This window comes from Panthera uncia, chromosome E1 (assembly GCF_023721935.1).
Source record: "Panthera uncia isolate 11264 chromosome E1, Puncia_PCG_1.0, whole genome shotgun sequence".
In the NCBI taxonomy this organism is placed as follows: Eukaryota; Metazoa; Chordata; class Mammalia; order Carnivora; family Felidae; genus Panthera; species Panthera uncia.
In genome coordinates, this window is record NC_064814.1 from 40224843 (window position 1) to 40242088 (window position 17246).

The 17246-nt window shown below is 38.9% G+C and overlaps 1 protein-coding gene and 1 long non-coding RNA gene across 4 annotated transcripts in view; one reads left to right on the forward strand and one right to left on the reverse strand.

The window, feature by feature from the left end:
* NF1 (neurofibromin 1) overlaps window positions 1-17246 on the reverse strand; it is a 248161-nt gene that overhangs the window by 84704 nt on the left and 146211 nt on the right. For 2 of the 3 annotated variants that reach the window (XM_049637864.1, XM_049637863.1), the window contains 2 exons: window positions 15564-15710; window positions 11863-11973 (listed from right to left, as the gene is read on the reverse strand). In XM_049637864.1, coding sequence (XP_049493821.1) covers window positions 11863-11973; window positions 15564-15710 — 258 coding nt within the window. Of the gene's footprint in view, window positions 1-10248; window positions 11974-15563; window positions 15711-17246 lie in introns of those variants that run through there. The other variant, XM_049637858.1, reaches the window with a different exon arrangement.
* Window positions 5048-6716, forward strand: LOC125927510 (uncharacterized). The gene is made up of 2 exons (XR_007459353.1): window positions 5048-5112; window positions 6087-6716. It is a non-coding gene; the product is annotated as an uncharacterized LOC125927510 (long non-coding RNA).

Below are 17246 nucleotides of genomic sequence, written 5' to 3' on the forward strand. Positions count from 1 at the left end.
AGAAAGAAAGAAAGAAAGAAAGAAAGAAAGAAAGAAAGAAAGAAAGAGGAGGGGAGGGGGAGGGAAGGTAAAGGAAAGGAGGAAGGAAGGAAGAAGGAAAGAAGAAAGAGAAAGAAAGAAAGAAAGCAAGCAAGCAAGCAAGCAAGCAAGCGGAAAAACTATTTGGCCTAAAAAGCCTACTACTTGGTCCTTTACCACAAATGTTTGTTCACTAACCCCAGCTTTGACAACCGATTGAACTGTAAATGGAGTGTGAAGATAAAGCATAAAACACTTTGTGAAGCAGAATCAGAAACACCCACTGCCTAATCAGATGCCTGTGGTTAAGAACAGGTAGAAGTGAAGACTGATGCTAAGGCTTCTATTTAAAGCTCAAGGCAGCTGGAGACACTGTTACCAGAGAGAAGGAAACAGAAAGGAGGATAGTCTGTCTCAGAAATTAAATCACTTTGTTTTCACCATTAACGAAAAATAAGATTAAATGACAACAAGCCAAAAAGAGGTAACAGACTTACAGTATTATAAAAGTAGGAAAAAAACTTGCTCCAAAACAGTCATTTGCTCTTGGAACATGTATTTTGCAACAAGGGGAAAAGTGTTACTTTTCCTATATTAGATTTCTAAAATGAAATGGCTGGTATTTTGCTGTAGAAAAGTGAAGTACAATTCTAAAATGTATCACATTTAAGTCTAACATAACAAGAGTCTGTTTCTGCATACTTGCATATCCACTTTCTCAGGAAGCTTACAAATAGTGTCTTCACGAGTAATTGTCCACAATGAAAGCCACTTGTGCTACACACTTCTGATATGTTTTAGATGTTCTACTTAAAAAAAAATTTTTTTTTAAATGTCTATTTATTTTTGAGACAGAGAGAGACAGAGCATGAATGGAGGAGGGTCAGAGAGAGAGGGAGACACAGAATCCGAAACAGGCTCCAGGCTCTGAGCGGTCAGCACAGAGCCCGACATGGGGCTTGAACTCGAGGACAGCGAGATCGTGACCTGAGCCGCAGTCGGAGGCTTAACCGACTGAGCCACCCAGGCGCCCTAGATGTTCTACTTTTAAACACAGGTAAAAGCCCACTAGTAGCATGATAAAAATGTTAATCCTGAAAACCCTAATTGCTTTCAGAAGCAAACACATATTACTTTCAAAAGTTTATTATTTTTTAATGTTTTATTTATTTTTGAGACAGAGAGACAGAGCATGAGGGGGAGAGAGGCAGAGAGGCAGAGATGCAGAATTTGAAGCAGGCTCCAGGCTCGGAGGTAACAGAGCACAGAGCTCAACACGGGGCTTGAACCCATGAACCGTGAGATCATGACCTGAGCCGAAGTCGGACGCTTAACTGACTGAGCCATCCAGGCACCAACTTTCCAAACTTTAAAAGTTGAAGGGACATGAGGTACAGGTGTAATAAACACAATGGCAGAGTACTTAGAGAGGGTGTTCTAAACAGCAAAGAGTGCTTCCATCGCTAACAGAGTGTTTGTGTAACTGGCACCCAAGAAAACATTCAAGTGTCCTATTCATGAGACAAAAACCCAAAGACGGAAGAGAAAAGTTACGGAAGAAAAAACAGGACCTAATTATTTCTAGACTAACATACTAAAATTGCAACTTGAAATTCTCCAGAAGTTGCTATATAAAATTTATGAGCATTGAGATGGTTTTATAAATAAGATCCCTTTTCTCCATTTAAGAGTTTTGAAAGAATCAATAGGCGAAGATAGAAAGTTCCAGAAACATAAAAAAAAGGTCAATTCAAGGTAATATATAAGTATAATAAGGAAGATACTGCTCTTATAATTCCTTGCTAGTTCCAAAGCTCCAGCACTAAATATGAGAAATCTGGATTTCCCAGATAAAAATTCAGAACACGGTTGCTATTCTTACATCAATTCTGGCTACTATCTACCCAATGCTTACTACTTGCTGGGCACAGTTCTGAATGCCACGCAAATACTATCACAATATTCACAATAAACTTATGAATGTGGCACAGATCCACAATCCCTCATCTGAAACCTTGGGACAAGATACAGTTCAGAATTTAGAGTTGTTCAGATTTTGAGGAAGACAACACAGTGCATATACTGTTTGTAGTAGTTTAGGTTCCAGCAGGAAACAGGTGGCACACTCAAACTGGGATACGAGCGAACGTGTACAGAGGAGAGGGAAGGGTTTCCTAAGAGAGAGATAAGGGAAACTGTTCGACAGTCGGACAGTAGACCTGAAGGAGTCAGGCAGGGAGCAGTCGCCAGAAACCAGACACAGAGAGGGCCGTCTGACAAAAACCATGATCTTCACAGAGGGATGCAGTCAGCCCACCGTAGCCTTGCAGGAAGCGAGCTGAAAGAATACACTCTTCCCCACAGGTCAAAGAGAAGGAGGTGAGCAAAGACGCCCAATGCTATCCTCCACGCACAGCTCGGCCTCTCAGGGGACGACAGGGGCGTACAGGGAGTGGATCTGGAGAGGCCACGGCAAGTTACCCAGGACCCAGCTGTATTTGTCAGCATGAACTAACTTCTGCCACAATGCCAACACAACCCTGGCTAAGACACCAAAAGTTTACTTCTCACTGGTATCAGGTCATCCAGTAGTTCACCATGTATAGAACCCCCTCCTGAACCGTTGGTTGCTACTAGGTGTTGAGAGAAGACACCAGATGGACGAGTGGTGAGAAGGCCTGGAAGGGACATACATCAGTGGAGCCTACGTTGTCCTGACTGAGACACAGACACGTGGCACCACCTAACTATAAAGACTCATGGAGCAGTGTGGTGATGTGTCCGGAAGGAACAGAAGAAACACCGTGAGAAGCGCTAGCCTTATGGTGTATTATATAACACTTCAGTAGAATTTGAGACCATACCCCAAGTCAACCTGAGATTTCTTCAGTGAAACATTAACACCCACGCTAAGTGGTGGACAAATACAGATAGTACTAATAACAATGATGAAAAGCCTCATGCCAAGGCAGATTAGGCGTTTCCACCAAATAAGTTTTGGTACCAAATCTTTTTTGACAAAATCCTTCAGGTTTCCAGAGGATTTTGCATTTCAGAATTACAGCTAAGGGATTATGAACGTGCAGTGTGATCATTATACAAATGAAGAAACCTCTCAAACGGCAGTAAGAAAATAGGGATGGGACTTCAACTCAGACACATGACTGGCAAAATTACACTTAGGAAAACTGCAAATGACCAAATGGCTCCTATCATTCTAAACATCATTAATGATATCAGCCCACAGACATAAAGAAACAAAGGAGATACTGCAATCAATTCCAGTGTTGATTGTATCCTGTTCTGTCCCAGCACTCACTGGGCTAGCAGGCAGAGGGAATATAGAAAAGAGGTAATCCTGACCAAGAGAACGCCAGGATATGGTGGAAGAGAGATTTAGGATACATCTATAGTAACAAGCAGACTCTGATCCATGCTCTAAAAGTATGAAGTCTTAAAATGACTGATTCTGAAGTATAGAATTAGGGAAGGCTCAGAGAAAAGGCACTGCCATCCGAGTTAGACCCAGAAGGAAGAACAGAACTGTGAACGAGAAGTCTGTTGGGCAGATGGGGGGAGACTGAACAAACGAAAAGAGGCAGGAGGTATTTAAAGACCTGAATAATGAATGGCAAATGGCTTCTGATTAAGAGCACCTGAGTGGACAGTTCAGAGTTTTAAATTTTGCCTAATTTTCATCAAGATGCCTAGACAGTCTAAGATTAATAAGTCAAAGAGGACCATGAAAAGTCCACGGTAGGAAAGCCATTTGGCTAGGTGATGATGCAACTTACTGAGAATCAGACTATGAGAAGAACCTATCTGGGTTCAAACATAGGAAAGGGAAAATTTTGAATTTTAAATTTTAAATAAGTTGAGATGAAGTGTTTGGAGCATCACTAAGGAGTTATCTGTGTTATCTGAGGACTCTGATTTATAAATTTTTACTCTGGTTGCTAAGAGGCCTTTTATGTTGACTTCTTAGGTCTAATCACACTAATCTCCAGTTTAGCGAGGTTCTTTATTACATGTGCCACATAAATAAGGTTTAGCAAGCACTGGTTCTATTCATTCAGGAGAAACAAATCTTTATAGCAAAGTAAAACATGTGAGGAACATGTACCGACTTGTACTTCTGCCATTTTTGTAGCAATTTCCTTGTATGTCAACACAATTTTAAAGAGTGCCGGCCAATGTGACGAAAACGTTAGCACGATACAACTGAACTTCCCTGTATGCTAATTATCAAGGAAAAGAAATAATCAAAAGACAAAATTCCTTTAAAGAATATACTTAATGTGCTTCAACGTGGGTGGTTTAATGTATTAAAGAGAAAAAACTTTGTTGGTGCCTAGCTGGCTCAGTCAGTAAAGCATGTGACTCTTGATCTCAGGGTCGTGAGCTGAAGCCCCCCACTGGATATGGAGCCCACTTAAAAAGAAAAATTATTTAAAAAAAAACAAAAACAAAAACTTTGTTAACACGGTATGACAGTATCACTTCCATATGCAATCCTTCTCTTTCTTTTCTTACTAAGCTTGTTTTATATTAATAAGGTTTAACTTCTTTTCTAATAGATTATGTATTATTAAATGCCTGAAATGCTATATTCCTGAATCATTTTTAAAACTTCAAAATAACATGGTCAGAATCAACCTATAAACATATAAGCAAGATGTTTTAAGAAAAATTAAGACATCTGTCTCTTAATATACTTACTTGATTTAAAGTCATGATAATCACAGCAGGCAAAATAATAGAGTCCTCTAGTTAGTCTAGTGAAGAAACTAATGAACACACAGATAAGAGGAATAACAAAGATATGTTCACCGGCTTCCTTAAATAAACAAGTAGAATTTTAGAAAGACTTTATTTGAATTCCTTGATCTCTGCCAAGGTCCAGCTGTTTATACTAGCTGTTTGGAAAATACTCAATAGGATATTTCCAAAGAGCAAATCCCAGGTCAAGTTCAGAACATGTGACCTCCTCACTGATTGTATTTAACCGGCATACGGTAAGAAGTTAGTTAGATTCCCCAAGGGACACTGGAGAAAGCCTGAATTCTTAATCTTCGAAGAAAAAAACATCAAAAGGTAATATTAACTTCAAATTTTCTGAATTACATATTAGAGGCAAATGTAACTTTTAGGGTGTATTAGATTCCTAAAATTAAAGTCTGCACTTCAAGTTAAAAAGAGTATTTTAACCATGACCAACATGGGGTAGTTGTATTAGCTCACATGTGGCAAGCCATCAGGTTTGAATGTAAGATAAAAGTAAATAAGCCTTATTTTAAAAATGGTTTATTATTAAACTTTTGGTGTATGTCTGTAGAAGACTGGACTAAGAGTCAGACTCAAGTTCTAGTTCTACACATTTTTAGATATGCATTCTCAGGCAAGTTATGCCCTTTGTCTGAGTCCATTTGTAAGTCCATTTGTAAGGAGTTGGTATTGATCACTCTGACTTTTTCCCTATCTTAAAAACTATAAAATTGTTGGGGTGCCAGTCAGTTAAGCGCCAGACTTCAGCTCAGATCATGATACAGTTCGTGGGTACGAGCCCCACATTAGACTCTGCACTGACAGTGTACTGCCTGCTTGAGATTCTCTCTTTCCCTCTCTCTCTCTCTCTCAAAAATAAATTAATAAACTTCAAAAAAAAAAAAAAAAAAAAAAAGAAAGAAAGAAATTATGAAGCCCAAGATCAGCATTTCCCCAGGGCTGGAATGAGATTTCCTTCAGGTTTTCCTCTTTTTTTTTTTTTTTTTATTTTTTTAACATTCATTTATTTTTTGAGCTACAGAGACACAGAGCAAGTGGGGGAGGGGCAGAGAGAGAGGGAGTCACAGAATCCAAAGCAGGCTCCAGGCTCTGAGCTCCAAGCTGTCAGCACAGAGCCTGACACAGGACTCGGACTCATGAATCGTGAGATCGTGACCTGAGCCAAAGTCGGATGCCCAACCGACTGAGCCACCGGGGTGCCCCCAGGTGTTCCTCTTTAAAAAAGCTAATTCTTAGATTTCTGTTCCGAGTGTCAGTAAATTTCTATAATTATTTTGAAACAGGAAAATGGTGTTCAAGCTGTCACTCATCAGCCTGTTCCTCCTGTTTGTCACTAACACTTTGGGGAGCACTACAACATTAATGACCTCAAGGTCTATGACAGTCTCGAGTCCCGCGATGAGTCTGAATTCTCTGACAATCCCAAATTCCAAGACAACCTCGAATTCCAAGACAACCTCGAATTCCAAGACAACCTCGAATTCCAAGACAACCTCGAATTCCAACACAACCTCGAATTCCAAGACAACCTCGAATTCCAAGACAATCTCGAATTCCAACACAATCTCAACTCTCAAGACAACTTCAGATCTCCAAAGAACCTCAAATACAAAGGTGACTTCAAATGACAAGATACTTCTGAAAACAGCAGTGACCCCAAAGATAGCCACAACCATGAACACGACGACTATGGGAAGTGGTGGCACGAAACTGAATCCAATGGAGAGCACTCATTTTCTTTTCTATATAATATGTTCACTGTTTTGTGTGCACTCAGGCTGAAGTGGACTTGAACTTCTGCATTCCTATCTCAGTTCATTACTATCTGCCGAATTACAACAAGCACACTAGGAAAATCAAATTTATTTCAACTTACTTGTTAGGAAGTTATCATTATCCTGGCTTAATTAGGTTGTAGATTTTAATTGTGTAAGTTTATTACCTTAATATAATGGTTTTCTTCCTTAAAAATGCTAAAACAAGCAAAATGCCACATGTTTGCCTTTTAAATGTCTGCAGCATTGAATTGGAACTCAGATTTTTACATTAAAAGTGTAAGAGAAGAAATTGTGTTGGTGATGTCTAACCAAAGTACACCTCTGTGTATGAGAGAAGGGGACAGGGGATGGGGAATGAGGAGTGGTGTGTGCTATTTTTGTATCAGTTTTTATTAAATAGACATGTGCTAATCTTACGAGAAGATACTACACAAAACACCTGTGTCACCTATTTCATGAATGTGGAACAGTAATATGTTGTTACAGTAAAAAATGTGCCAATTCTGTTTTTTGAAAAAAAAAATGTTTTGTTTTTTTTTTTAAATTTATTTGAAGGATCTCTACACCCAGAGGCAGGGCTCAAACGCATGACCCTGAGGATCAAGAGTTGCATGCTCTCCCGACTGAGCCAGCCAGGCGCCCCAACTCTGCTAACTACTGCAATGCATAATGCAGCTGGTCCAATGACAAGACTATCTTGCTCTGAGTAAACATTTTCCTGGTATTTGAAAAGGTGATTTGTAAATCAGATGCCTAGAATTCAGAACTCTTTCCTATAGAAATGTATCTCAAAACTACTGGGAAGTTTCATGCTGGTCTACAAGGGTTGATTTAACCCCAAAACCTAGTACATAATTTTAACACTGATAATAACCATGTCATTAATAGTGTAGTTGTTAAGGTTTGAAACCAGCTGATTCTTAGCAGTTGTGCTGCCATGAGTGAAATACACGACCCGGTGGGATTCCCAAACTTCAGTCATAAATGGATTACAGATGAATCACTCCGGGTGCCTGCTGAATATATAGATTAGGCTCTCCCCAAGGGATTCTGATCTGGTAGCCCAGGACAGGGTCTCGGGATATGTTTCCCGTTTTAATTCTCCAGGTCATTCGGACAGCTAGGTTTGGGGGTGACTTGCCCCTTCTCTTGACAAGTTTATTTATACACATGTCCTTCACTGCTCTTAACAAGGCCTCAGAAGGTTAGTGTCGGGGCTACATGAAAAATTCTACCACAGGCACAATTCGCCTGACGCAGAGAAAGCACTCAGTAAATGTTAGCACTAGTGCCACCCAAAAAGCAACTGCCAGGTGTAATATTTCTAACATTCATGTAAAACTTTTAGGTTTCACCTTTTTAAGTATTCTCCCCAAATAACCCATGCTCCTGGTAACAACCCAGAGAGATACATAATAAATATTCTAACTGGTCTTCGACCTCCTCCAGTCATACTCCCCCGTCATAAGCAACATGAATAGTTTAATGTGCATATTTGCACACATTTCTCCAGCTATATATGCTTGTGCACACATATTACTCGGCACCTTGTATGACAAGTGCCACAGTCCTCCTTCTGGGTCTTTTTAAAGCTGCACTGGAACACTTCTGTTACTCTTGCCTGATCAGAATCCATTTTTCCTCATCCTGGTATCTGCAGTCCAATTTTCCCTTTCAACTCATGTAATTCAAGTAGGGCTACAGTTTCACCACTGTGCTCCAGGGATGGGCACATGATTCAGGCCCAGACAACCAAGATATTCCATCCCCCTGCCACAGTGATTGCCTCGAGAACTGGCACGTGACTCAAGCCAGGCCAGTAAAACCAGGACCTTTGCTGTACCTACTGGCAAATAGGTCATTTTCCCTCAGTTGTTAAGCTGAGAACGCAATCCATTGCTGGCCATGGGAAGAGCTTCCTGGGAATGACATCGACCCAAAGGAAGTGGAGTCGAGAGAGAGAAGACAATGTTCTCCAGATGACCCTGTTCAAAGCTCTGCACGAGGTCATGCAAGAAGCCAGGCCATCCCTTGATCTCCTCAGGTGCATGTGCCAATTGATACCCTTTTTAGTTTGCACAAGTTTGAATTTCATTTCCGTTGCTTGTAACAAGTAGAAAAAACAACACATTGTATATTATTCCATAATATAGAGGCAGCACCATATATTCAACAATTCCCCTTTGGAACACAGTTACTGTGTTTTCTTTCTTTTCTTTTTTCTTTTTCTTTCTTTCTTTCTTTTTTTTTTTTTTTTTGCTATTATAAACAAGGCTGCAACAATTGTTCTTGTATTTATGGTACTTTACTACAGGGTAGGAGCATAAATCTATGGGAGGGAATAGCAGGGAAAGATTAGGAACTCAATTAGGTAATAATTATGGAGCACCTTGCATGCCTGACAACAGAACCTGTGGATTCCTTTATATGAGGAATCGATGGTGCTATTTAACACCCCGAGAACGACGAGATGAGATGTGTACTGGCAACTGCCTCCAGAAGCAATGTGGAGATGACCTGGAAGAAGTTCCCCGCGAATTAGGAAGGTGGAGGATAATGCTGCATTAGCACAGGTAAGAGCCAATAAGCAAGTGTCAGTAATAGCAGTGGGGCAAAAAATGGTTCCAAAAGGCATTTTCAAGGCACCTAAAAGAAATAAACCATTAAGATCCAATTAAAAAAAAAAAATAGAACACATACCAAAGGACAGCCCCTGATAAAAAAAAATAGCAGTAGGTGGTTATTTTGATCACATGACTGCAGCTAGGAGCAAGCACTTAGCATGAAAGGTTTTGCCAAACAGATACTATTCAGCCGAACCACATTCTCTTTTTGGAATTTGAAGCATGCAGTACTGAGGTAATGAAAGAATTAGTGGCTGGGGCTAAAACTGAAGGGATACAGAAAGAGAAAAATCATGAAGCAGAGTTGATTAGGAGGCCAAGAGGGAGTCAGAGTGTAAACTGGTTCCAGAACGGATAGCCACCTAGCTCTGTCTACATCTGGGCAGGCTCTGCTGCAATTCCTGTTTTTCCTGAGAAAATAAGAAGGGCTTCTTTGCAATAACAAAGGTCACACTAAAACAACTTAATTGATTTGTCAGGATCTCACTGTTAAAATCAAGACTAGGTGACTGATAATGAGGAGGATAAAAGAAAGAGGTAAGAATTTAAAAAGATCAGGGTTTCTAGCATGGGAACGAAGAATGATGTTATTGAAAAAGAGAATACAGTGTGAAAAAGTGGAATTGAATATACGGAATTAAGTTTGGCATACTTCAAGTCTGAAATGTCCCTGGACTATTTGTAAGGTGAATGGAATCCACAGGTCAAAAGACGTTAATTAATACATTGTAGTCCAAGCCACAGAAACACAAGAATATCAAAAGAGAAGTCCAACCCAAGTGCTCTTTGACAAAGCTGGCTATGTAGAGATAAGGCCTTTACAATCTTCTGGACTTGTACAGTGGAGGAAACAGGCCTCTCTCTGCTCTGAGCTACTATGTGCTCAACTGTCTTTGAGCTAAGACTTCACACCAGGTGAAAATGAAGGCCAAGAGGAGCTCTAGGAGGTCTAAATAAAAAGCTGAAAGTACCCAAAATCTGAAACTGGAAGAGTCCTATCAAAAAACAAAAAGAAAAAAGAAAAGAAAAGAAAACCTCAAACATACTCTGTACAGAACTTTTAAGTCACAAAGTATTTTATGGGACAGGTCGACAGTTTTTATAAGTTCTACCCCTCACCTTTTTTTAACATATGAAGAACCAGATTCAGAAAAAAGTAACTTGTCTAAGATTATGTGGCTAGTTACGCAACAAAGTTGAGAATCCTTAACACTCTCAAATCACCATGTTACATAGGTTTCCCGGAAATCCCACTGATTTAATCCAACAGAGGGTGTCTGCACTGAGGTTTCCCAGAAATCTTTGCTACTTGTAAACTAACGAGAAGTTAAAGGGGGAGGAGGACACGCACCTGTTTGCCTCTCTCACCAGTGTTTCACTTTTAATTACTTCAGCAAAATAGGGAGGGTCAAAATATACCGACTGCATTAAAAGTTGTGGTTGAAACACAAATATGCTTCATCTCAATTGCAAAAGAAAGTGAAAATTACCTTAGGTGACTTAGAAACAGGAACTGAAAGAAAAGTTGGAGAGAAGACTTTCAAGGGAAACGAAGAGACCTTACTCAGAGTTGTTCAAGAGGAGACCACAGGGTAAATGCAAGTTTCTATACTCTCTAGATTCCATAAGACCCAGTTCTTGGGGCTTCCTGGTCTTAATGCTATCTGAATTATTTGACTAAATTAGTTTCCCACCTTCTGCATCCCTTTGCTCAGTCCTCTCCCGCCATTTCTCAACCTCCATTTCCTATACACTGACAAGCTCTCGCAATCCATGGCCATTCAGTCTCCTGACAGAACTCTTCAACGTATGCTAAATTCAGGAAACTCAGGAAGATTAATTTCTACAGCTACTGGATAGTAAAACTAAGATTACACAAAGTCCTTGAAATTCCAAAACCAATGGTCTCTCTGTTAGACCACACCGTCTCTGCGGTTCAAATACGAGACCACACCGTCTCTGCGGTTCAAATACCACGAGTTTATGATACGAACAGGAAGAAGTAAAACTCGCCAACTTGTATCACAGGTAAGTTCTCAAAAGGTAGAATGAGGCAAGAAAGAGAAGACAGTAGCAGGGAAAGCAACGCAAAGCTTCATACCTACTGTGAAGAAGGAGCTCACAGCATTTTCAGAAAGGTTTTCTAGGCACTAGCCTGGACTGAAGACAGCATGAAAAAAAATGCAATCAATTTTCCAAGCTGGCACCTGTGCCATCTTTATAGAAATTTCCACACCTTCTCTAAATTATTTGTTAAATCACCCTGATGTTGTCATACACAGCATATTACTGAAAGTTCTTAGAAACAGATTCTTAAAGTTTTATTTCTGTCATGTTGTAGATATTATTTAATCAGAATACACCTAAAAAGAAAAGATTCTTTGCTATTTTTTTTTTTATTCTTGGTAATTAATCCATTGTAAGAAGTATAAAAAAAAACTGATGTAAGAAAGAGAAGCCAATAGGAAATAGGTCTCCTGAAAAGCAATTTCTAATATACCACGTATCATTTTGGGACAGGCTGGTTATTTACCCTGCTATATTCTTCCAGGTAAACTTGTCTTCAATTCCAGTGAAGTCAAATGGGAAAAATCAAACTTGCTGTCTCTCTCCATTTTAAACACTCTGATAAGAGAAACTGAAACAGTATTTCTTACCTCCGTGCGACATAATAAAATATAGGATTCCCAGCTTTGGAAGTCCCAGCTTGGTAGAAAATACTTAATGTTTTCAAAGCCTTGAACTCTTCTTTTTCATGTACTTGATGCCTGAAAGGAAAAACAAACAAACAAACAAACAAAAAACAGGGTAACTCATAGGCTTTATATTGTCCATTGAGTATTTATAAAAACCCATGATTAGACCAGTGATGAAATATACTAAATGACAAAACATTTAAAAGCAACACACTTCCTGAAGGGCAACTGGACAACAAGTACCCAAAATTTCAAGATGTTACTCTTTGAAACATAACAAGTCGTCCTTAGCACTACCCTGGGCAGTAATATGAACCATAGGATTGTTTTTAAATTTAAAAAATCCTTTAATAGTTTATTTATTTTTGAGAGAGAGAGGCAGAGAGAGACAGTGTGCAAGTGGGGGAGGGGCAGAGAGAGAGGGAGACACAGAATCTGAAGAGGGCTCCAGGCTCTGAGCTGTCAGCACAGAGCCCGACATGGGGCTCGAACTCATGAGCCTTGAGATCATGACCTGAGCCAAAGTCAGACACCCAACTGACTGAGCCACCCAGGTGTCCCTACCATAGGATTGTTTTTAATCATGGTATTTTCTTTTTCTAGAAGCTGTTGAGTTTTTATTTATTTGTCTTTCAAGAGTTCAGTTTATCAACCTTTTCTTTTTGGGTTTATAATTCTGAATGATTAAAAAGGCCTTCCTTTGCATATGTTTTCTTCTTCATGGGAGTTTATCCTCATGAATGATGGGAGCACCTTTTTCCAGTCACTCACTCAGTTGTAGCAACACCATTTATTAAAAGTCCATTCTATGGCTAAAATCAAAAACACAGGAAACAATAGGTGTTGGCGAGGATGCTGGAGAAAAAGGAACCCTCATGTACTGTTGGTGGGAATGAAGGTTGGCGCAGCCTCTGTGGAAAACAGTGTGAAAGTTCCTCAAAAAATTAAAGATAGAATTACCATAGGATCCAATAACTCCACTGGGTATTCACCCAAAGAATATGAAAGCATTAATCTGAAAAGATACATGTACTCTATATTTATTGCAGCATTATTTATAATAGCCAAGATATGGAAGCGACCCACGTGCCCATTGCTAGGTGAATTTTTTGTCGTATGTTAGATCCCCATATGTATTTTAAAATGTTTCGGAAAAAGCATGATTTGATTTCTATGTATTCTGTTAAACATTCAGTGTGTAATTATTTGAAGCTTCAGGTCATTCACCAACCCTGGGACGTTGTCATCTGTTGTCTCTTCAAATATTACCTCTTCTCCGTTCTCTCTAAGCTCCATTTCTGAAACATCTATTACTCATTTTGGACCTTCTCCTTCTGTCATCTGCATCTCTTAACTTTTTTCATATTTTCCACTTCTTTATCAATCTGTACTGACCATATGTTGGCAATGTGCTCAGAAATTATCTTCCAGCTATGTGTTTTAAAAATAAAATATTTTAAAAATATATTTCCTTTGGAGGTACCTGGGTGGCTCAGTCGGTTAAGTGTCTGACTCTTGATATCAGCTCAGGTCACGATCTCAGGGTCATGAGATTAAAAAAAATTTTTTTAATGTTTATTTGTTGAGTGGGGGCAGGGAGGGAAAGGGGCAGAGAGAGGCAGACACAGAACCTGAAGCAGCCTCCAGACTCCAAACTGTCAGCAACAGAGCCGGACTTGGGGCTTGAACTCACAGACGGCAAGATCATGACCTGAGCCGAAGTCGGACACTTGACTGAGCTACCCAAGCACCCCTCAGGGTTGTGAGATTGAGCCTTCAGGTGGGCTCCGTGCTGAGCATGGAGCCTGCTTGGGATTCTCGCTTTTGCTCTCTCTCTGCCCTTCCCCCACTCATGCTGGTGCTCTCTCTCAAAATAAACATTAAAAAAGCATATACCTAAGTATATAATACTAGGTGTTACAGTAGTATAGTGTAGTATATAGGATATATAGTATACAGTATATATAGTATACAGTAGTATAGTGTAGTAGTATAGTATAATACTATGTAATATAGTATAAAATACTTTGACCTAGTACTTCTGTACGTCATGTATCTCTTACGTCCTAGAAGGGGTGGGGGAGAGAGGTTCTATCATCTCAGTTCATTATGTTGCCAGTACCAGCTCAGCATTTGTTTAGTATGAATGGAAACAACCTAGATATCATTTGATAAGGGCAACAGGTACACATATGTACAAATGATTATGAGGCTGTGTGCCAAATGTTAACTGAATTATCTCTAAAAGGTGAATATCTCTAAGAAGAGTAACTGAGAATTTTTTACTTTCTTTAGATTTCTGACTTTTGAATAACTTAACAATTTTTATTTTTATAGTTGAGAAAATGAAGCTTTCTTCATTTTTTTTTTTTTTTTACAAAAAAAAAAAAACGGGTCTCAAAGAGCATCAGCAGGAGCTGAGAGGAGAACAAAAATAACACTTAACATTTATTGAACACTATATATACCAGACACTGTTAGATCGGTTAGTCTCCAAAAGCATGGAAGACTGTCTTTTATAAGGGAAGCTAGGGTCTCAGAGAAGGAGCAATAAATAGGTTTTCTCAGAAAAGTGGAAAAATGGCTAGGATGTTCTCAGTAAGTGGTGAATAAAAAAGCTATATGTTTTTGTACTGTGTAATTTTCAATTACGTAATATGAAAACTGTGTGTGGAAAGTATTTCTTTAATCACTCAGGAATAAACATTTGTTACAATGAAAAGAATATAGCAGAGCTAAAGATAAAAAATAAGCTGGAAAGGAGACTGTTTTGTATTCACACATTCTTTTCATGGTATCAAAGAACTGGAGTCATGTGTACAAAACTATGGCCTGTACGTGATATGATCAATAGCCAGCACTTACATTGCAAAGCACAGTATATGCCAATCTCTAATGTGAGTTAATTTCTGCATTTTAATTTCTGCTTTTTTACTTCTGTCTCTGGCACATATTATGAACAAAACACCCACAGTCACTGAAGCACTTACTAAGTGACTAAGTGTAAAGTACTCTGAAAGGTACTTTAAAGACTAAAGGACTCAGCTCACCATCTTCGCTCGAACGTCATAAAAGTGCATGTCTAACAAGGAGGCTCTTTTACCTCACAAACTAAATCCCTCTAAATGAGATTCAAAACAAATGTCCACAGAAAATTTACAGCAATACTGAAATTTACTGAATTTTGGGAGTCTCCATCTGAAACAGGTTAATAGCATCAAATCTGGGGAGGGTTCTGAAAAACGCTACAGTGTGGCAGAAAGAAAGAGCTAGAACTTAAAACCAAAGGACCTATGACTGAGGTGTGGGATCTTGGGCAAATCAGTTACTCACACTGAGCTGCAGAATCTCCCTTAACTAAAATATGATTATCTACCCTCCCTTATAAGTATTAAATGCAAAAACACCTCAAAGCCATAAGACAAAGAACCATTCAAAAAGATATTATTTTTAGAGGAAAATCAACTATAAAACAAAGCACATGTCAACAACAGATAAGGTAAGAAACAAGTGGGATCCCAAAATATGGCAACGTGATCATCAAGCACATCTTTCCTAATAATCTTCCATCAGAAATACAAGTATATCCAACAAGTGGTCTACTGGTAAACCTTGCATCTCAGCCAAAAGAGAGCAATTATTATTTCACGGTGGTACTTTACCTAGTCATAAATTCCTCAAACTTTGAACTGGTAAGGTTAAGGCTGGACCAATGTGTATCGGCCACAGGTTTGTGCTCTGGAGGACCCAAGTACGCAAGAAGTGTTGCCATCTTATCAAAAGGTCGTCTTCCAACAGCTTTGTGATCCCTAGAAACAGCAAACTACTTAGAAAAAAGCAGCGGTTCACATGTAGCTGTACACATTGCTTTAGTTTATCACTGGTTGCTTTACTTCTTACTGTCAGCTGGTGGTTCCCGATGATTTGTAAAAACAGCAACAAAAAGACCTCGAAGGTTGTAAATATACACGGAGACATCTTAGAAATATGACCACTCCCCAAACTACAAAATTTACATAAAAATTCATTTTTTCTAGTATTCTTAATCCATTACCATTAAACAAGCAGTAAGTAAAAATAACATTGTAATCTACTTTTTCACAGGATGAAAAGAATCCTTCTTGAGAAACTCCTCTTTATGAATTGGACATATTTGTCCTTGGTATCACATCTCTGCTTAACCACGGTAAATACGGATTTTCAGTAACTATTAAGCATTTAAAACTACAGGAGAATAACAAGATACCATTTCACAAACATCAAATCGGCAAAAATTAGGACGTTTACTAATGTCAACTTTGGTGAGGATGTGTATAAAGAGGTACTCTCACTCAGTGCTGATCAAAGTGTAAATGAGCATGTACACTTTGAAAAGTAATGGAGCGGTATCTAGAAAAGGTAGGGCTGTGTGTACCCCAGAACCCAGCAATCACACATTCAGGTAATACACAAGAAGACAAATATGAAGCATATTTATTATATTACTATTTAGAACAGTGAAAATCAAGAAACAGGCCTAAATATCCATCAATTAGGAAATGTGAAAATAAATTTTGATATAGTCATTCAATAAAATACTAACATAAGTTAATGGTAAATCTCAAACAGGATAGTGTGAAGAGACTTATTCGCTATATAATTTATGCAAAATTTTTAATGATTATTTATGAGAGAGTGAGAGCGGGGGAGGAGCAGAGAGCGAGGGAGACACAGAATCCAAAGCAGGCTCCAGGCTCTGAGCTCTCAAGCACAGAGCACGATGCAGGGCTTGAACCCATGAACAGTGCAATCATGACCTGAGCCAAAGTCGGACGCTTAACCGACTGAGCCACCCAGGCGTCCCAATTTCTGCAAATTTTTAAAACACACAAAGCTATGTTATATATGCCTATAATTTCCTTATTTTGTCAGTTTCATAGAGAGAAGTAATAGCTTTTCCCCCAAGAAACAAAATGTTATAAAGATCTGAAGTAAAATAAGCAAACTAATGTTAAAGCTAGTTGGTAGACGTGCGTCTCTGTTATATTACAGCCTATACTCTTCTGTATGTTTGGAATTTCTTTTTGAAATATCCGAATTTTTAAAAACTCTGTAGCATCAAGCTACACGAATATGTATGTGAATTATGTAAGAGAAATGAATGTTTGCATTTAAAAGTTCACAGTTTATTTGCGTGTCACACAGACAAAGCATCTTCATCCTTTTATGTCCCAGCATACTTCGGTCATGCCAGTGTCACTTTAACCCAGTAACCCTTCATGAAGGATTAAAATGCTCTTTTAAACTACCATCTCTTTATTAGTTAGCCTTAGCTTCATGGTCTTCTAGCATTCCCATGAATGAGC